At 39.9% G+C, this 19,810-nt stretch overlaps 2 protein-coding genes across 3 annotated transcripts in view; both read right to left on the bottom strand.

Moving 5' to 3' along the window:
- Positions 1 to 4,086, bottom strand: part of kmt2a (lysine (K)-specific methyltransferase 2A) — a 43,916-nt gene extending 39,830 nt beyond the window's left edge. For both annotated transcript variants that reach the window (XM_042413315.1, XM_042413316.1), the window contains exon 1: positions 3,166 to 4,086. In XM_042413315.1, coding sequence (XP_042269249.1) covers positions 3,166 to 3,411 — 246 coding nt within the window. In that variant the 5' untranslated portion in view covers positions 3,412 to 4,086. The remainder of the gene's footprint in view (positions 1 to 3,165) is intronic.
- A 2,136-nt stretch (positions 4,087 to 6,222) lies between these two features.
- On the bottom strand, positions 6,223 to 17,872 carry ube4a (ubiquitination factor E4A (UFD2 homolog, yeast)). The gene is made up of 20 exons (XM_042413886.1): positions 17,755 to 17,872; positions 15,844 to 16,013; positions 15,469 to 15,645; positions 14,362 to 14,474; positions 14,017 to 14,169; positions 13,690 to 13,849; positions 13,345 to 13,547; positions 13,070 to 13,261; positions 12,637 to 12,970; positions 12,355 to 12,481; positions 11,842 to 12,149; positions 11,529 to 11,661; positions 11,197 to 11,387; positions 10,843 to 10,943; positions 9,960 to 10,073; positions 9,569 to 9,743; positions 9,289 to 9,469; positions 8,912 to 9,059; positions 8,610 to 8,767; positions 6,223 to 8,417 (listed from the first exon to the last, which is right to left on the bottom strand). Exons 2-20 carry the CDS (start codon positions 15,971 to 15,973, stop codon positions 8,282 to 8,284), a joined length of 3,234 nt encoding a protein of 1,077 aa, XP_042269820.1. The 5' UTR covers positions 15,974 to 16,013; positions 17,755 to 17,872; the 3' UTR covers positions 6,223 to 8,281.
- Between the last annotated feature and the right edge of the window lie 1,938 nt (positions 17,873 to 19,810).

Genomic DNA, 19,810 nt, shown 5'->3' with positions numbered 1-19,810 from the left:
TTCTTTCCCAAACTGCTGGAAAAGTGAAGGGGGTTAGCCCTGAAGTTAGCACCAATGGGTTAGCCTAACCTGACGATGCTAAACCATTGACAGTATGTGCTAAACAGAGAAATAGAGAATGGAGAAATGTGTGGCTGCTAAGGACCCCCACCCCCACCAGGCCACCAGGCCAAAGCTGTCAACCTAGGAGAAACATTGGAGTATATATGTACTTAAAACCAATGAAATCAACACACTGTGTCTGCATCTTGCATAGGCTTCAAGCTCCACCAGGAGTCCGGTCTGTCTCTACACATCCCCAATACTGCTACACGTTCACTCATCATCATGTTTCAAAGTAGGGGTGGAAAGAACTCAAAAAGCTTAAAAAAGCAATTGAAACGCAAAACTATTTATTACAAAAATATTTCAAGTACCATGTTTGTTTCCCCAGAACATCATAAAGCATCAACTGACAATACAAATGTACTTAAAATCAATGACATCACCCTGCTGTATCCGCATCTTCCACAGGGATTTAATGGTCCCTAGTTAATGGTTTAATGGTCTTTCTACACAGATCCAAAATAGTACTATACTCTCAATTATTGTCAGTCTGTGTGAGTAAATGGTTGGAGGGATTCCTACTGTAGTAATTTAAAAAGCGCACAAAGATGTTATATAAATTAAAATCTATGTTTCTCCATAATATCATGAAGAAATTAAAGTGAGGTAGGTAAAAGAAACAAATGCAATTAAAGGCTTAATTATATACAATAACTAAATAAACTAACTCAAATATAAAAAATAAACAGAATAAATCAAAATAGAATAGAAACTAGAGATACAACCACTACTATAATATACTATTCGCTGAGTATAGACTGTTCAATTATGTTATTATGCAAGAGCATAGTACACTGTATATTAGTGGATTGAATGAATAGTTTTATTTTCATGTCTGGTTATTGACCCATCCCTCATGGAATCATTCAGACACATTGACCAACAACAAACCAAACATAAACATAACCCTCCTACAAATCACGCTCTAGGAAATAACCCACACATGAAAACAACAAATACACAGTCACAGCCCCATAAGCACAAGACACATTACACACATCCATACATAACAAAATCTACATATGCATCCATGCATCCCTTAGTGCCAAACACTGTTGAACCAGGTCATAAACCAACAGTCTGCAATCCATATAGAACAGAGTATGAGGGATTTATCTATCATTTTATTCTTCTCCTTCCATCCCATGCTTTAGATATATATTCAGAAAATGCAAAGACATTATCAAAAAGGTATTCAATTAAAGCTCAGTCAGGTGGATATTGCTAAAGTAGTGACTGAAATATCTTCCAATACTGTACAAAGTCTGACTGCTACACTATGAAAACAGCTATTATAATCTCCAAAACATGATTCAATAACATGAAAAAAAAAATCAAATTCAAGATAAAAACATAGTTACATGTCTAACCAGTATGTATGTAAATACTGCTGTGCGTCAACTAAATAAGCGTCAGACTAGAAGCACTGGGGCTGCTGGTAAACATCACCACACAGTGTACTCCCACTGCAATGAACGCATGCTGCTCATCATGGAGAAGGAAGATGGTAGTTCGCTAAGGCGAACACACCCCCACATCACACGGCCCGTCAAGAAGGGGCTCGTTGTTATTGTAGCCAGCCCTGCATGCGCACTGTCACTAGCATGTCTCCTTTCTGATCATAAAAAACACGTCGACATACTCGCAATAGCATTTAAACACCGAAGAGAGACATTTTGAGTGTGTGGCTCTGCGTTCGAGCTCAAGCATTAAAAAACCCCCCGTATTATTTTTTGGTACTAGCTACGCACTGGCTGTGCAGAGAAGGGGAAAACATGTCCACCTCCCATTTTCCTATGCATCAGCAATAGCCCCGATGGCTAGCGTGGCGTAGTGCGTAGCATGGTAGCTGTCCTAGCTTTAACACCAAACAGCAAAATTATTTAGTTGTATGTGTGAGCTCCGCCAACTTTAGCTAATATGCTTAACCCCGCTGCATAGCTATATGCTAGCCAGGGGTAAACACGGCAAGCTCCCGAGCAAACCTGCAACTTTAACATCGCTTACGAGAGGATAATAATGGTGTAGTTTTAGCTCTGAGATGTAGACAGCTAGCCTGCGAGCTAACCAACCAGCTATGTTAGCCAAGCTTTGGCTGCAAGGGGTTGACACCTCACTGCAAACAGCCAGCCCCTGAGCTCATATACTATTGATAGAAATGTGGAAGCAAGTAAAGTAAATAATAAACTAGCTGAGTTCACGTTAGCTACTTACAAACCACAATTGTGTGCTCTCGCCTCCTTCAAGTTGACATGTCTTGTTTTCAAACACATTTACACGCTATGTTGAAGCCCCCCAAGCTATTGCACCCTGAGGAAACATCGTTTTATATATATGTTTATAACAGACACAAGATATTTAAATGCAGTTTTACTGCCGGAAATACGCGTAATAACGCTAATACAGGACGATAACTTTTACTGTGTGTTAATGTACATGCATTTGAAGGCGACATGTCCAGCCGTGAACGCTTCCCATCAAAGCTAATGTCAAGTAGCTAACTAGTAAACCAGTTGTAACGGCTTAGTTACACTGTGAGTTAGTCACCAAATGTGCCAGCAAATGTTCAATGTGTTAACTGATATGTATATTTAATTTAAAGGATGAAACCAAGGAGATCCCTGCAGTGTTTTGGTCGGGGCTAGCACACAGACGTTAGCACCAGTTCATCCCAACTGTGTGGATGTAGCCTGTCCTCAGTCACACTCCAGTAAAAGGTGAGGAAAACTTTCCAGTAAGAGCCGTTGAGACCATACATCTGATAACCGTTTGTTTTGTTTTTCTAGCTAAAGTTAAATGTTGTAAGAGCATTAAAAGTGTGGAGTTTAAGGCCACAGCAGCCCAACTCAAAGTTAACAGAGCATCCTGGCAATGACAAGTTTTCTCACAGCCTCACTTAACGTTAGGAAGAGGGAAAAGATGGTCAACGTTTGGGCAGAGAGAGAGTAACCGTTAGCTCGGAAGAAACGGGCTCCCCCAGATGCACCGTGTCCCCGCAGCTGTCTGACCGATGCTCCCGGGTGACCGCCGGGGCTGCTCCTGCCCCTGTCCTGTGCTTACCTCCCCGCTGCTCGAGTCACTCGATTCCCCCAAAACATCCCGAAATTTCTGCAGGTTGCTCCCGATAGCCGAAGAGACCTGTAGTGCAGCATCAAACCCGGGTCCGAGCCCGGCTGCGTTGGGGTGGGCTCCCGAAACATTCCGCAGAGAGGCAGTAACCCTGATTCGGCCCGCTCTCCTCCCGGTACCGGAGTTGCTGCTCCCTCCGGGCCGAGCGGGGAACCGCCACCGACAGCTGTGCGCCATTTTACACTCTGCCTGTCTGCCCTGCGATCAGAGATACCTCGGTGGGCGGAACCCTAACCCAGCACTTCACATAAACAACCTCCAGCGCAGCCTGCACTCTCACTGGCCGACACGTCGTTATGCATGTTGCGGGGCGGAACTGAAGAAACCCCGACAATGCATTTTCTCAGCGGCCCTATTCAGACTCTGCATGGCTTAATCCAAATCAGGTTCAGGGGCTTTGCCCGGGAAAGAAGCGTCGCACTTGAATCGCAAGGAAGAGCAAGACCGTTAGCTTTCACTGTGGTTTATTGAAACAGGAAGATAAGAAGCCTTTTATTAACTGCAGCCAAACCGAGACAACAGACAATCTACTAACAGGAGGCTGCGATAGTTATCTGTATTAGAATATGTGTTATGGCAGGAGGGAATAGCAATGCATTCTCCACCCAATGAAGGATATTACTCTGCTCCACCACCTCCACTTGCTATGACATTTAACAAGTGAAATTATTATTTCAATAACACCTGCTGCACAAATAGAGTTGTGGTGATTTTTTTCAGCTCCACACATGCATATCAAACAGATAAGAGCAGCTCCATTAGCATACTAGACCCATGAATTACCACCATGCCTGAATACCCAAACACCCAATATTAAGTCTTGTTTTGAGTATAAAAGAGATTGGAAAAAAAGAACTGTCTCTGCAAAAAAAATCTTTCTTCAAGATTTTTGACCATATTCTGTCTATCTAAAGACACTTCTTATTGCTCTTGTGTGCTTGTGCACACCCATCTCTGTTTTGGGAAGATGCATCATTGGACTGATGGCTCATTGGAAGAGAAGCACCATATGGAGTTATTTCACATGCATGTAATTGATTAATTAACAGAGAATTATAAATACAACTTATGTTTGGCAATTAATTAAGTTAAAGTAGATAAATCTGGTGGGTGGAAATGTTGCAGGTGGATTGATATTGCAAAGGTCCCTTACTAATTTATTATACTATAGCATAAGAAATGTTTTTTCCACCTTGAAATCTTTGCTCCTGGACACTATCATCAGGGATCTTCATCACCTGTAAAACATATGGATTTAATAATACGCATTATTAATTTACAAAGATGTCCTTCATTTAGATTGGCAGCCCTAATATGCTTTCAGAATCTTTAAGTTTCATTACAAATATAGTATCAGCCAAAATACAACTTACAACCTAATATAGATATAGTTATAGATAATACGTATTTTTTCAAAATAAACACCACTAAATCTCAGAGAGAAAATTGAGCCTCTATTACAGAATAGAGAAGCTTATTTGAAAGAACAGTTTGATAAATACCTTTACAGTGAAAGACAAACTATAGCAAGTTGCCTTTGAGAACAATGTAGTTTTGTCAACTTAACATGTTTATATTTTTACCTAGAAACTACTGTGTGTGCTTAAACCCAAACCAAATAACTCAATGTGGGCAAGTGAACAATTTGAACTTGAACTACCACCAAAGTATATTGCATATACTTTGGTGGTAGTATATATAAAGATGAAAACTACACAATCCAGTAACAAACTTGGAAGTTCCTATATCTTGGGGCAGTCTATCAATACTCATGAACAAAAACAGCTATTTTTTATAATAAATGTTTAAGTTTATGATGTCAACTGGATGTAAAAGTTACAACCAGGAGCATCTTATGCACAATGAAGAGGACATTATGCTAATCCCCAAGTCATGGGGTCATAGTTTTACATAAAGACATTGCTCCTGTTAGGGATGTGCAGAGAGCCCAGTATTTTTATTTGTATCTGTATTTGTTGAGGCAGCAAAAGTATTTGTATTTGTATTTGAATAAAAGAGGAAAGAGGCTTAAATATCCAGTTTTTGTTTTTATTACACTTTTAATTTTAGAAAATTAAAGTGTTACAATAAGTGTTCATGAATAAACTACCTTACAAAGGAGGTCCCCACATCAGGTCTCGAACTGGAGTCTCCCAGATCACAGACAACTGCGCTGACTACTGAGTTAGAACTTTACTCATCACCTCATTACAGACAGACCTCTGCCTATTTATACACCAATAACACGGAGACAGCAAAACGTGTCACATGTAGGGAAGAACTTCAAAGGCAGTTCTTGCTTTGCACTTTTCATTTACTGCTTTATTTTTACTTTGTGGAAAGGAGAAGGGAAACAACAGGTTATGGAGAGTCTGTTGGGAGCACTTTGCGTGTGTCAGTAGCTCAGCTTTATCTCTGGGGGACATCCCCAACTCCAGGAGTGATGTCCAAATTAGGAAATGTGCATCATGTAGCAGGTGGATGTGACTCCCCTCGTTGAGACCTGCTGATAGACGTAACAGAGCAGCAGAGGAGAGAAACTGAGATAGCGATGTAACTGACCTGCGCGCTGGTATTTAATATGTTTTTTTTTCTTCCCGAAAACAAGTAATTCTTAAAATATTTGTATGAAACAACTATTCATAAAAAACCCACTATTTGTGCTTTGCCAAATAATGTATATGTATTCGGGCACATCCCTAGCTCCTGTACAAGTTGTTTGGAAGAGACTTAAGAGTTAAAAAACCTTCCAAACGGAGACAGATACATGCTACCCAAAGACATCTGAGACTGTTTATATTACTTAAAAGTAAAATATTCATAGTGTAAGATTTAATATTTACCATAGCCTCATGATTCAATATACATCATTCACAAATATCAGTTAGTGTATTGGTAAAGTATCTAAATTTAATGATCTATTTCAAATGACTGATATCGTATACTGGTAAAGAAAACACTCTGCTATCATATTCCTGAATAAGAATATAACAGTGTCTTATATAACGCACATTTGTTTTATTTCTTAATCATACTGTACATCCAAAATAAACATTTTATAATGATAATTAAAACAAAAATATTGCATTATAATTTAACCCATGTAATCATCCAGGTGGTAGATATTCAACATACAGTATGAGGGCATGCCAACAAACACATAATCTTTCTCTCACATTTTGCCATTTTATACATTTGATTTTGAATTAAAACTCTTTAATTGAAAAAAGCTTCTCAAAAACAAGTGATCTTTTTCTCACCATCTTTCTTTAATATTCTACCCGCAGCTCTCTATATGCCTCAAAGCAACAAACTAATAGTAACGTCTCAACTGTATGAAACAAGTCAGACCCTCATTGGCTGACATTACTGCAAGGCTCGTGGTTTTAGGCACCGATTCTATTGATCAGCTGTTTGCCCATGTTGAAACACTACGCTTGCACACAACAAAAAATCCTTTCAAAACGCTATATCGGGGTTACATCAGTTAATCACATAAATGTTAATGACGTAAAGGGGAATGATGACTATTATACACACTGCCAAAGATCATTGAACACTCCATATTTTGGCATTTTGTGGTTCAATCAAGAAATTTAACCTTAAAATTAAGACCATACATGGAATAGATGTAATGATTTTCCAGTTTAAAAATCAGAAGCAAAGACCAGTAACAGCCAGTGGTGTTCAACATGTCATGAATGACATCATGCCTTCTGATACTGAAAGCTGCAGTGCTAAAATACATTAAGTGGTAGTTTCTTTGTAAGACACTTTTATTTCTCAAGAGTAATACCTAAATTTATACTTACAAACCATGTTCTAGTGTTCACAGGAAGACATTTTGGTTACTCAGTATAGACATACATATATATGTATATATATATATATATACATATATATATATATATATATTTACCTTTACTGCCTTGCACTACTAAGAAGTGATAATAAGGCAACTGACGACTGCCACGTTGGAGTACTACTGCCAATTTAAAAACAATATGTGAGGAAAAAAAGTTTTTCCAAAGATTTATTTTGCTTGTTTGTTGTCCAAGATGTCATTGGAGCAATTAATTTAAATTTCTAACAGCTGTGAGCAGCTCTTGCACTTCCACTCTGCATTTCAGTATAAGCAACAGTGTCCTTTCAACCTTTCATTTAATGATCTATTAATTAGTGAGCTCTCATATCCTAACAAGATCTTTAATTGGTGCTTAATTAAAGACAGTTGCACTTAAAAGAAATCACCCTTATTAAGCCTATAAAATATACAGACAGTTCCAAGACAAATGTGCAGAGTTGTGCCACAGGAGAGCAAATCTATATCTTTGCCAATAAAATAAGAGCCACACACATTTTAATCCAGTTTTATCTATGCCTCACATTTAATTTCTAATTTTATTTACAATGAGCATGCTGCTTGAGTTTCAGCCAAAAGTGCTAAAATATAGGGTGTTCAAAAACATAAAAAGGCAGTGTATCACGTATTCTTACTGTAGGTGAAATTATGGTCAAATCATTAACAGTTTCATCTTTGTTCTGCCATCTGAGTTCCCAAAAATACTTACCTCGCAGTATAAAATCTTGTTAGCGCCAGCAGGTAAGTCACAAGTTCATATAGTACATTCAACAAGTCCTGTTGAACAGATACTCCTGGCCACAGTTCTGAATGTGATGATAACTAATTAATACACAGTATTCAGAGAGAGAGAGAGAGAGAGAGGAACCAGAGGTTGTGTTGCCCTACTAATGTTTACCATAGGGCATTATGGGAGTCAAACAGCTACTGTGTGTGTGTGTATATTGAACTTGTCACCAGCCGGTGGGCTACAGTTTGCCTGGACTGTTGTCACAGAGATAATCCACTGAGCATGAAGGCTGCATGAAAGGCTAATGCAATGTTAGTCGGACCGGAGGAGTCAGAAGAAATCCACAGAGGCAAGCACACCATGGATTAGCTGAGAAGCAGAGAGGAGCACACTAGACGTGGGCCGGGAGAGAAAACGGGGGTGCAGTCATTGTTTATCACAGCGAGGGATCGAGGCTAGCCACTAGGTCCCATCTGCAGGCTCTCCTGCTTATGCTTATCCAGCCACTGCAAGATCTGCTGTTTGAGTTCCTCATTTGGCCTGATCTGATCCATGGTTAGGGGACTGCGGTTGAATGGGTCTGTCTGGTCGCTGAAAGGAGGACAGAAATCAATAAGTGGTTCCTTATTTGACTCCTGCACACCAGCTTTATACATATACATAAAGCCCTTAGCAACTAATCAGATGATAGAACAAAGAAAAGACAATAAAAATCAAATGGGTAACAATGCCTTGTAGATATCACCTTGAGAGAATTTCAGTGCTTTGTCGGAAGTAACAAACCTGAGGAGATGCCTGGCTATAGTTGAGCGGTCAACTGTGACATTGGAGGATGGGAGAAGAACAGGATCAAGCATCAAGGTTGACATGATGGGGTCTAAGAACTCATCTGGGGCATCTGAATAAGTCTCCTCTTCTTGCTGCTGTCTGTCTGCATGGGACTAAAGCAGAGACAGAATGACGTCCAACGTTTGAAGAATTTCCTGCCGCATACACCACAGTGACCACTGCATAGATTCATAAGGTTTGTAAAAACTCAACATGAATTCCAGGATTATCTCTGACAAACATATGTCAAATGATACCTTTATTTTATCAGCAAGGAGTCCAAAACCCACAATCATGTCCCCAGGTTTGTTGATCTTCTTTAGTACCCTAACTGTCTGGGAGAAGAGGGTAGGAGAATACGATCGTCCATCCTTTGGGACTGTGGCACAGAAATTCTCCTCATCTCTGCCAAAGACAAAAACACTTTTTTAAATTTGGAAACCAAAAATAGTGTTTGTACTCAGCAGTGTGCCACTGTATTTCTTCTCCAGAGAATATGGCCTCAATAAAAGAACAAAATTAAAAGAAGAAAATATCAACACATACTGCTAAATGTTTATTTTGAAGTTTATTGTCCTTTGTTTCCAATTATATCATCTATTTAGGATGTAAAAGAAGTGTGTTCACAACATACCCCAGGTTCAGGTAGATGGTGCAGATATCAGAAACAAGCTGCTGGGGCTTGAAGTCAAATTCACTGAAGTCCTTGACTTTAAGGGCACCCATCTTAGGACCCACCAGGTGCTGCAGGAAGTAGTTAAGCATGGAGATGATCCTCTCAGCCAGGAAGGGGTGCACAAAGATCCCCTTGATCTCTGGAAACGAGGAAAATGGTTTAAGAAAAAAAAAACATGAGGCAGATGAAGACAAACTTTGAATGGATTCATCAATATGAAGAATCAAATCTGCCTGACCTGAGGTGAGGAAGGCCAGTGTGCCAATGGTCTCGTTGGACATGATATTGTGGAAGCGGCCCAGCTGTCCAAACATCTGCAGGCTTGACTCCTTCTCTCTCCGGGCATCAGGGGCCAGACCGTCCCACTCCCCTCGATCCCGCTCCAGCTGCAGAACCTTGATTTTACTCAGGTACTACAAAAAAAAGTCGACACACATATGAATTTCATTTTTCTAAACTGAGCTCATGAAAAATGGTGAATCTTACACAAAAACTGCTAAGATAATAAATTAAATGAAATTAATAATTTTACTATGTATTTAACAGATGTGGAAACATGGTATATGTTATGATGGTATATACATTTTGCATGTATAGAAGGTTGTGAACAAAATGCATCACAGTCTCACCTGAATAGCCTCATCCAGTAAGTAGATGGCATCGTTCATCAGTAAGTTGAGGAACCTGAGGAACAGAGGGGGGTTCATGGCCTCCAGATTGTCAGATGCATAGTCTGCCAAATGCTGAAACACAGAAGTTCAACAAAATGAAAAACATATTAAGATCAATCAACTTAATAAAATACAGTTCGCCTATATATATATACGGTACCAGTCAAAAGGTTGGACATACTTTCTCATTCAAGGGAATGGGAAGGTGTGTCCAAACCTTTGACTGGTAATACATTACGTATACATAAAATCACTTAGAAGTAAACCATGTACACCTTGCTCCCACTCATTCCTTTATTGTCTTTTAGAAAGCTACTGTATATGAGGAAACATCCTGAACACTTTATCAGTAAATCAAAGGCAACAGATTATTTACTCCTTCACCTTTCCTCACTACTACTCAACTCTAACCAGAAAATAACAGATGAGACGAGTGAGAGAGTGAGGAAAAATGAAGGCCTTCTGGAAAAGCTTATTTTCTGCTCCGTCACTAAAAATCAACGTCAGTTATTGATGAAGTTGCCTAATCATAAACTCCAAAATACACTTCAGAGCCCAGCAAGATTTTTATGTACAACCTAAAGAAAATATTGACATCATATCTATATTCTTCCTATGTTGCCATCTTGCCAGTGCTCGTCTAATACCAACATCATTATACAGTAAATCAACAGTATGAAGTCTGAACACACATTTATCAATTTCTTATTATGCCTACAGCGGTGAATGATTTTTTACGTAAGAGCATTTTTCGTGAAAGGGGCTGAAGGAGTTTGTTTCTAGCTACTGAGAAAACAGTTTAATAGGATGAAGAATGTCAAAGATACTCAGTTCTTAATACCTTGATACTCTCTCTATAGTTCTCTTTGCCCCACATGTACTTGAGGATGGGATACATGGGTCTTCTGTAGTTGAACTTCTGTTCAAACTGATGAGGATCACCTGAAGAAAAAACAAGAGCAAAACTAAACAAAGTCAAATGATTATCACTGCTACTATGCTTTTGTTTTCACTTCTTCGAGCTTCTCCCCTTATCTTCATCTCCAGAATACACACAGGTGCGCACACACAATCCAGCATCTTAACAGTTTCACCTGATTCGAAAAAAAGACTTGTACCTTTAATACAAAGATAAAAGATAAAATCCTTCACATTCCAATTCAAAACTTACAAGGAAAACAAATATGTGCTTCACCTGTGAATTCAATGTCTACAAACACAGTGATGAGGGCCTCGGCCAGCTGAGGTGCGTGTCTGTAGGAGCAGAAGACTCTCTCTCGCTGGAACACGATTGGCTGAGCAGCACCCGGAGCCACGGGCTCCATGTGGGGCATCACTGCTTCTAAAACCTCTGCCAGCTTTGCTCTTAAATGTGGGTTCTTCATCCTGTTGGGGGACGCAGGAAAGGAGGGTTTGGAGCAATGCACTATTCAAACCCTATTGGGATCACAATTCTTCCTTTCAGGTCACCTGACACCAGACTATAATCATGACAGCTTAAATGACATGACAGATTAAATCACGTACCTCTCTACGTTACCCATGAAGACAGTGATGAAGTTAAGAATCTGCTCCAGACTTTCAGAAGAAGTCTCCAAAATGTCGTCAGCAAATCGACGCAGGAAGATGAAAAAATCTCCCAAATTCTCTGCAAAGAATTCTGAAAAAAACACACTTAACTCATAACTATGACGTTGAGAAATATGAAAAATAATTGAAAATCACTACCTTACATCACATGTAGTAATTTCACAACATTTTGCAGTATCCACTGTGCAGAGGCTCAAATTTAAGTTTTCTATTCCACTGTATTTGTAGAGAAGTGGAAAATGCGACGTACCTGGTACATAGCAGAGCATAGTACTCTGTAGAGAGGGCAGGGGGAAACTGAGTGCTACATGTTCAGGCCCCTGGTTTCCCACACCAAGCTGAACCAGCAGAGCAGCAGTGGAAGCTTGGAGGTTAAGGCAGCATTGCAGCATGGCAGGCTGCGTGGTGGCAGCTTTGGTTGACAGATAAACAATCATCAGACGCTCAAACTGCTCCAGGAGCTGCTCCGACATTGGGTTGCCTGTTCGCTGGGCCTCCTGCCATGTCACCTGGAGCCGATGGAGAGACTGGTTCATCTTCACCATCTGCTCGTGGAGTCTGCACATGCACATTATGCATGCACACAGGTGCGTGGACACAAACAGAACAAGACAGCATAGGTTAATGCCGACATATGGCGCAAACATGAGGAACATACGTTGTTGTGGGATCTATGGAACTGTGAAGGCTTTATTTGAGGAAACTCTTGGTATTCTCTTAAACCTCTATATGGAAGATACATTGTTTGACTGGTTATGTGCACCTGTGGAAGCCGAGATGCAGGGTGAGTTGTGTGAGTATGAGGTTTTCAGTCAGCAGGCTGTAAGACTGTGCAGACTCCACCGGCTGCTGAGGGGGCACAGGGATCAGGCAGGTTTCCTTGTCGAGACCTGGTGCATGATATAGGTGATCATTCAGTTGTGACATTTAATGTACATTTTTGGAAAAATTTATTTAATAAAACAGCTGTAGAAAAACACTATAAACCCACTTTTAAAAACAAAACAAATCCCACAGCTGCCACATTAATACTGTATATATTAACCTCTTGCATGCACATTGCGATTGCGCCTCTCTTCTTCGCTCAGCTCTTTGAGTGCGCAGTAGGAGGGGTTGAAGGTGAGCAGTTTGGGCGAACGTGGCCTGCAGAAGGGCTGGCACAGCTTCAGAAGTGCTGCACCCAAATTTAAGAAGAACGCATCTGAGGCGTACATCTGGAAGAAGATCTCAGGCATCTGATTGGCCCATATTTTGGCTCGGCCGGCGTTAGCCTGCAGACAGCTGCCCAACCATGAGAGGAGCAGGTGGCGTGTCTCACCAGACCGCTGGAGCAAGTTTTTCAAGATCTGGTGCAGCTTCTCATGAAACTGGCCCATAAACTGCAACACAAGGAGGGTAAAGATCATTAGCCCTCTTACTTTGCTTTGACAATCAAGGTGACTTCACTCACAACCTCAAACTTAACAGAATCTGCTCACCTGGTGGATGTTGGCCTCCTGGACCTTTGTCTCCTGAGCGCTGGAGCGGGAGGGGTTCAGGAAGTAGCCATGACCCTCCACCACACCAGGGGTTTTCAATAAGCAAGAGATACTTAAAACTGCCCCTAAAAGGCTTTTCTGGTACTGCAAACCATTAGCTGGATCTTTGGGTTGAATGTGTTCCACCAACACCTAGAAAAACCAAAACTGTTGTTGTCACAGCAGATACTTTATGTTACAATCAGCAAACAAAATGTCTCTGTGTGTCTCCTGACCTTCGCAATGTCTTTATTGTGGCTGAAATAGAGGAGAACATCTAGGTAGGAGTAGAGGAGAGGTTGGCACAGATCCAAATCCTTGATGCGCCCCTGGAAGATATCAAACACCGGTACTATCACCTCCTCAAAAGTACGGACCTCCTGATCAGTGAACAGGCCAGCAATGACCTCCTCCACAAACTCAATCACCTCTTCTGGCTCTGAAATGCAGAGAATTGGAAAAAAATTAGAGGCAAAGCTTCACGAAAGACAACAGACAAAACAAGTGCAGACAAACATAGAATGAGAGGAAAAAAAAAAAGAGAACACATTTGGACACTTTTGGCTCAATCAAAAACCTACGTGCTCCACTGAAAGCTTCCAGCAGCAGGTCCAGAAGCTGTTCGTAGACATTCTGGCTGATGTAGATCTCTGGGGTGAGCAGTACCGTCTGTGTGTTTGAAACTGTCAGGTTCTTACAGCGAACAGCAAACGACAGTAACTTCTCTGGTACTTTCGTCACCTGGTGCACAGACAGTCAAGAGGCCACTGAATTATAGAAGAGCATGGGTCATTTTTACAGTCCAATGACTAAGAATAGACTATAACTGAGGGCAATCTCTGAAAAACCTTTTAGAAAATAGTTACGCTCAAATTCTTCAATTACAGTCATGTAGAAAAAACTTTCACCTCTTCCTTTGCCCTTTGGTAGCAGGCGAAAAGGTAAGGGATGGCACATTTCTCTCCAGCGTCACGGTCAGCAGACAGGTTCACAGCGCTGCATGACGTCATGTAGATGAGGTGGTTTCCTGGCTCTAACAGCAGCAGACGGTTAAAAAGCGCCTGGATGAAAGAGTAAAAACATCACAGATTACAACTTAATCTCAGCCTTATTTTGTGCCTAAAGAATGCCCTTGGCATTGCTTACAGGTTGCATTTTCTTCACTGATTGTACAAAACGTTTAGTGCTTTGTTGAGAGGAATGAAACAAGACAGAAGAAAGGAGCGCTGACATAAATAGTGATGACATCAGACCTGCTCTATGTTGTCCATGTCCAGCCAGTCCTGTCCATCTAGATCTGCAGCCATCTCCTCCAAGTACACACAGCGAGGAGGGATCCCATTACCTCCTCTCAGACTGGGGTCACCTAGGTAAGAGAACAAAACCAGGATGTATTAAACAAAAAGAGTTAAAATAATGTTACATATAACAACGCACAAGCTTAAACCAAACCATGAACACTGGATTAATTGTATTTAAGGAATAAATCAACAGCTCAACATCTGAATAAATAAGACACAGGAGGATTAAATGCACAGCAAGAATTTGCTCTGGTTTATTTCAGAATGAGGTGGCTGAGGGATTTGTTTAGGGGCTCTATGTGTAAATAGGGGAGGGGGGAGGGGGGTCTTTTTGACTGCATTTCCTGAAAATGATGACTCATCCTAAGCAGTCTCAGTGGTGGAGAGAACCAGTAGAGATTTCACAGTGTGTGAAGTATGTGTGAGGGGGATGATGAGTCATCTGTTACTAACTGGAAACTTTAAATTTGACATTCAAGATGGCTATCATCATCCAACGATACCACTGAGAGCAACAGAACACACTCTGCAGCTATTTAGGATACACACAGTTACATCATCAAGCACTTAGCTGTCCGTTTAACGTCTCATTCACATCGGTGCAAGGACCTGGGGAGACGGTTTGCTGGAGTTTTAAAAGGCAACGTGGATTATCTGACCTGGATCTACACCCACCTCTCACACCCAGGCTTTTACATACTGATCATCTTTGATATGAGGGTGAACACAGGTCACTGAAGAAAGGATTGCTAGTGTTTTACTGTGAACCTATGGCTACAATAACTATACTAGATGTTGCAGAATTTTAGATATTGCATCTGTGCCGTCCAATTACACATTACACCCCATTCAGACTGTATCTGAATGGGGTGTAATGTGTAATTCTCTGGTTTATAAGTAAAGTGGTTAAAATTATACTACAGACTGGAATCTCTGATAACAGCGATCAATGGCAGCTGTCTTATCAGGTGGATCCAACACATATTCAATAGACCTGCATCCTACGCACCTCTGCTACATGAAAGGGGGTATACGTTATCAAAGTCTCCTTTTACTTACTGTTGTCCAGGGTGATGAGAAATATACGCTGGATCATGTGATTGACATTGAGCTGTTCACACAGCTCCTGCCGGGATCGGAAGGAGCGGCTGATCTCTGCCACAGAGTCGTCATTGTCATCAACACTGTCTGACACAGAGTTTTCTGACTCTGACTGGCTCTCTCCTGAGTCCTCCACTGCAATATGAGACGCAGAAAGTAAGTATGGAACCATGCGGATAAATTTCATCCAGATTTTAGTATGACTTATAATGACTAAAAACAAAAGATGAGATTATGTTGTGTATGTATTTAGTGTGAACTGCAGTTAATCCATACAAGTACTGGCTATAGTTGTTATTTGAGGACTGCAGCAGCTCTGACTTCTCTACTCACATGGTGGTTCAGCAGACACTTGTGCTGGTTTCTGGCCTGATGCAAACTGTTTGGCATCAGCCAGTGAGCCGAAGAGGGCAGCAAAGGGGTTGCAGGAGATGTTCTGGTTGTTGTTGCCCTGGTCAGTCATCTCACTGGGGCTCAACACTCACTCCATCCAAGATCCCAGCCTTAAAGAGCCATGAGGACACAACAAATAAACAGAAATGAAACGAAACAGAAGAGTAACCAAGTAAGGGATTAGTGAGTATATACAGTATATTTCCACATACAGTACACATGAAATCATTGTCCCAATATTATCATGACCTAACTCTTATAATACAATACAATGCAGAGCTCCCTGATCGCACGTAGTATCATCACTTCATTCAAATTAAACATGTCTCTAGGCCACCACAAACCAAATTAAATCCCTACTTTACATCAAAATGTGCCCTACAGTTAACACATGTAATTATCTTTTTTCTGTATGGGGAGTTGTTTAAAGTCAGTATTTTATGGAGAAGGTACTTTAGGGTCAGTTGGCAATCTTCCTCTTCTCCTTTGGAGTTTTCCAGCAGATGTCGACCTTGATGTTGCATTACTGCCTCCCTCTGAGTTTAATTCCCCTCATTGCTCAGGTCCTTCAGTCATTTAATCAGTCCAGCTGTCCTTAAAAATTGTCCCCTCACCACTGTAGAGTGCATTTTATTCCTTATCTCTGCAATCCTGAAAACATTTCTCTTCTTTTTACCTCATATTTTCTGCATGTTATAAAGGCATGCTCTACTGTTGTCCAAATAATGTTAAGTGTGCTATTTAGATTACGGTGTCCAATTTTCAATCTGCTCTTTATTACATCCTCGTTACTATCTCTTCACCTACTTCTCACCTTAATTGGATGGAAATACGGTTTCAACTCTTCAATTCTGACTTTGATGTTTCCCTTTTTGTTTAGCCAGCTTGTCTACTCTCTTGTTTCCCAGAACGCACATGAATGTGACCTTTTAGTCCCAGGTCTACTATTCTTTAGTAATGCTTTAATAGAGCGATTGTACTTCATTTAAAGGACGGGTTCACAATTTTTCAAGTCTGTCTTAAAACAACAGTCAGGTGCCCAAATGAACATTGAAATAGGTTTTTCTTGTTGTAATCATTCCCCCTGTTCATACTGGCTATTAGAAGATCCCTTCATAATCCACAAGCCTCCTTCTGTGAAAAAATGTATTTAAAAGTTTATCCGAAGCTAATATAAATCTTCAGATAGTCAAATCAAGTGTCTTTTTAGTGCCAAAGTCCCTCTTATTGTTACTATACCTCCACTGCAGCTCAACAGGGAAACAAAAAGAGGAAATTTGATGCTAAAAGACTGTAAAAGTGGCAGATATCCAGTTGATGTGACTAACTCAGACTGCTTAAGCCTCATATAAGCCTAAGATAAACTTTTAAATGCATTTTTTGCACAAAATGACTGGATTTGGCCCACATCACTTACATGGAAAGCACTTTTAATGGCCAGTATAAACATGAGGAATGATTACAGCGAGGAAAACCCCTCTCAGTGTTCATGTGAGCACCTGACTGTTGTTTTAAGACACACTTGAGAAATTTGTGAACCTTTCTTTTAAACTGCTGCTAAGATCTCACCGTTACGATGTTGTTTATCAGTTCAGCAACTCGTGATACTTCATGGAGCTGTCTTATTTCGACAGTGTCATGTCACCTGTTAAGCAATTCAGCAGGTAAGGCCGGGGTTTCTTGTCGACGCTAGTCAGCTAGCAGGGTTATCTAGCAGCACTGGGCTAGTTAGCAAGTTAGCTAAGCTGTCACCACGGCTCCATTTCCACACTCATTTCAGAAACTCTTACCAGAATCTCCTGTCTCATCTGTCTAAGTCATGAATACAAATCATAAAGAGTGCTGTCGTACCTGTTTGACGAGGGGGGTCAATGTATGTTTTAGATTAAGAAATCGCTTCTAGGAAACCAGCAGTTCCTCAGTAAATAGAAATGTAAACGTCATCAAAATGAGACGGAGCGCTGAGTGGCTCAACTCAAACTTCACGGCAGGCAGAAAGTAAAGAAGTACATTTACTCAAGTACTATACTTAAGGACAATTTTGAGGTATTATACTTTAGTACCCTGACCGTATTTATACTTTACTTGAGTATTTCTATTTTATGCTACTTTATACTTCCACTCCACTTCATTTTCAGAGGGAAATATCGTACTTTCTACTCCACTACATTTATCTGACAGCTTTAGTTACTTTTCAGATGAAGATTTGACACAATGGATAATATAAAGGGCTTTTAAAATACAACACATTGTTGAAGATTAAACCAGTGGTTTCCAACCTTTTTGACTTTTTTAAAATCATCCATAAGCGACTATTAATTACAGCCCAACAAAAATAGGAATATTAAAAAAGAAAAAATGCCCAATCTATAAATACATAAAATACAGTCAAATTGAGTCCAGATATTGCAAAAAGGGACCCCAAGATTCTTCCCATTTATGTAGACCTTTTCAATTTTTAAATCGCAGTTTTTACATGTGGATAACCAAAGCAAATTCATGCACCAGTTTCTAAAGTACGGTGGAGCTGGTGTCTTCCAGTCTTTGAGAATAAGTTTTGTTTTGTTTGTGTTTTTTTTTTTTTGCTAGTACCATGCCCATCAATAAAGCTGTTTGAATATGGGAAGGGAGAGTCAAAGAGTCCTCTTAAGCATCTAAAGACCGAAATAAATATAAATAGAAAATAGAAAAAGTTGTGACATAAGTGCTTTATTTAAGTACACAAAAATATTAATGTTTGAATAATATTGTATAAGAAAAACAACAAAACACTAAAAATGTTTGAACAATATCCTTTAAGGAGATACAAATTTGACTTAGTTCAAGTCTGAGCAATATAGACAATTAACTCACTGTGTCACTGTGCAATAACCCTGTAACACTGTAATATCCACTGTACTGACAAATTATATATATTTTAGTTTAAAATACAAAATGTGCAATAACATGTTTACATGTAATTCATTACTGTATATTTGATCAGGTTGTATATACTGTATATAACCACGTACTGCATGTATATAAAGTAACTTGTCACTTTTTTACCCATTCAATATTTATTCTCAGCACTCTTACACAACTTTGCACTATTTTATCCTGTTTACAGTTTACAAAAATGGTTATAGACATTGTATGTTGTTGCCCACTTGTTGTTTCTAAATTTATGTATTTATTTTGCTTGTACATAATAGTAATATGTTTATGTTTAATTATCTTTGTTCAGCTTGTTGTCCTTCCTGAACATTGCTGTGTCTAAACACATTGAGAGCCACTAGAATCCAGAGTCAAAGTCCTTGTATGCGTAAACATACTTGGCCAATAAAGCTGATTCTGACTATCAAAGACAAAGATCTTCAGTCAGTCATTTCTGCACCTGGTTGCAATAAACGGTTACATTTATTAAAAATTAACTGACTTGCCAGCACTTACAGTCAGAGCGCGATAGGTGTCACTCGTTGAGAACAACCTTTCTTTGTTTCCTTTTTTTAATCTCAAATCTGGAACATGGTGTGAGTGGAAAAGTCAGTTGTTGCATAATATCTGCTTGATATGTGGTTTTAAGTTTGCAGTGTTTTCTGACTATCAGCAGAGGGCAGCAGCAGACTGCACCTCTCACTGTGTCTGTCCTGGTCGCTCCAGGAGGGTCTGTTTCAGTTTTGTGGATGTGGCCCCCTCCATTGTTCTTTAACAGCGTGTTTATGAAATTAAAAACAAATACATTTCTTTTAATGTCCATCCTGTAGGTGTAGCTTTTAAGTTAAGTTACAGAGTTACAGAGTTTTCAGTTGGACACAAACATGACATGAATATTTGGAGATATTGTTTATGTGCATGATAGAAGATAGCTGATATACTGTTTTCATAACTATAGCAGGTTAAATACATACTGAAATACAAACAGACTAAT

Source organism: Thunnus maccoyii, chromosome 6 (genome assembly GCF_910596095.1).
Source record: "Thunnus maccoyii chromosome 6, fThuMac1.1, whole genome shotgun sequence".
Classification (NCBI taxonomy): Eukaryota; Metazoa; Chordata; class Actinopteri; order Scombriformes; family Scombridae; genus Thunnus; species Thunnus maccoyii.
Note: the sequence above shows the minus strand (reverse complement) of the source record. Positions and strands in the feature narration are given on the sequence as shown.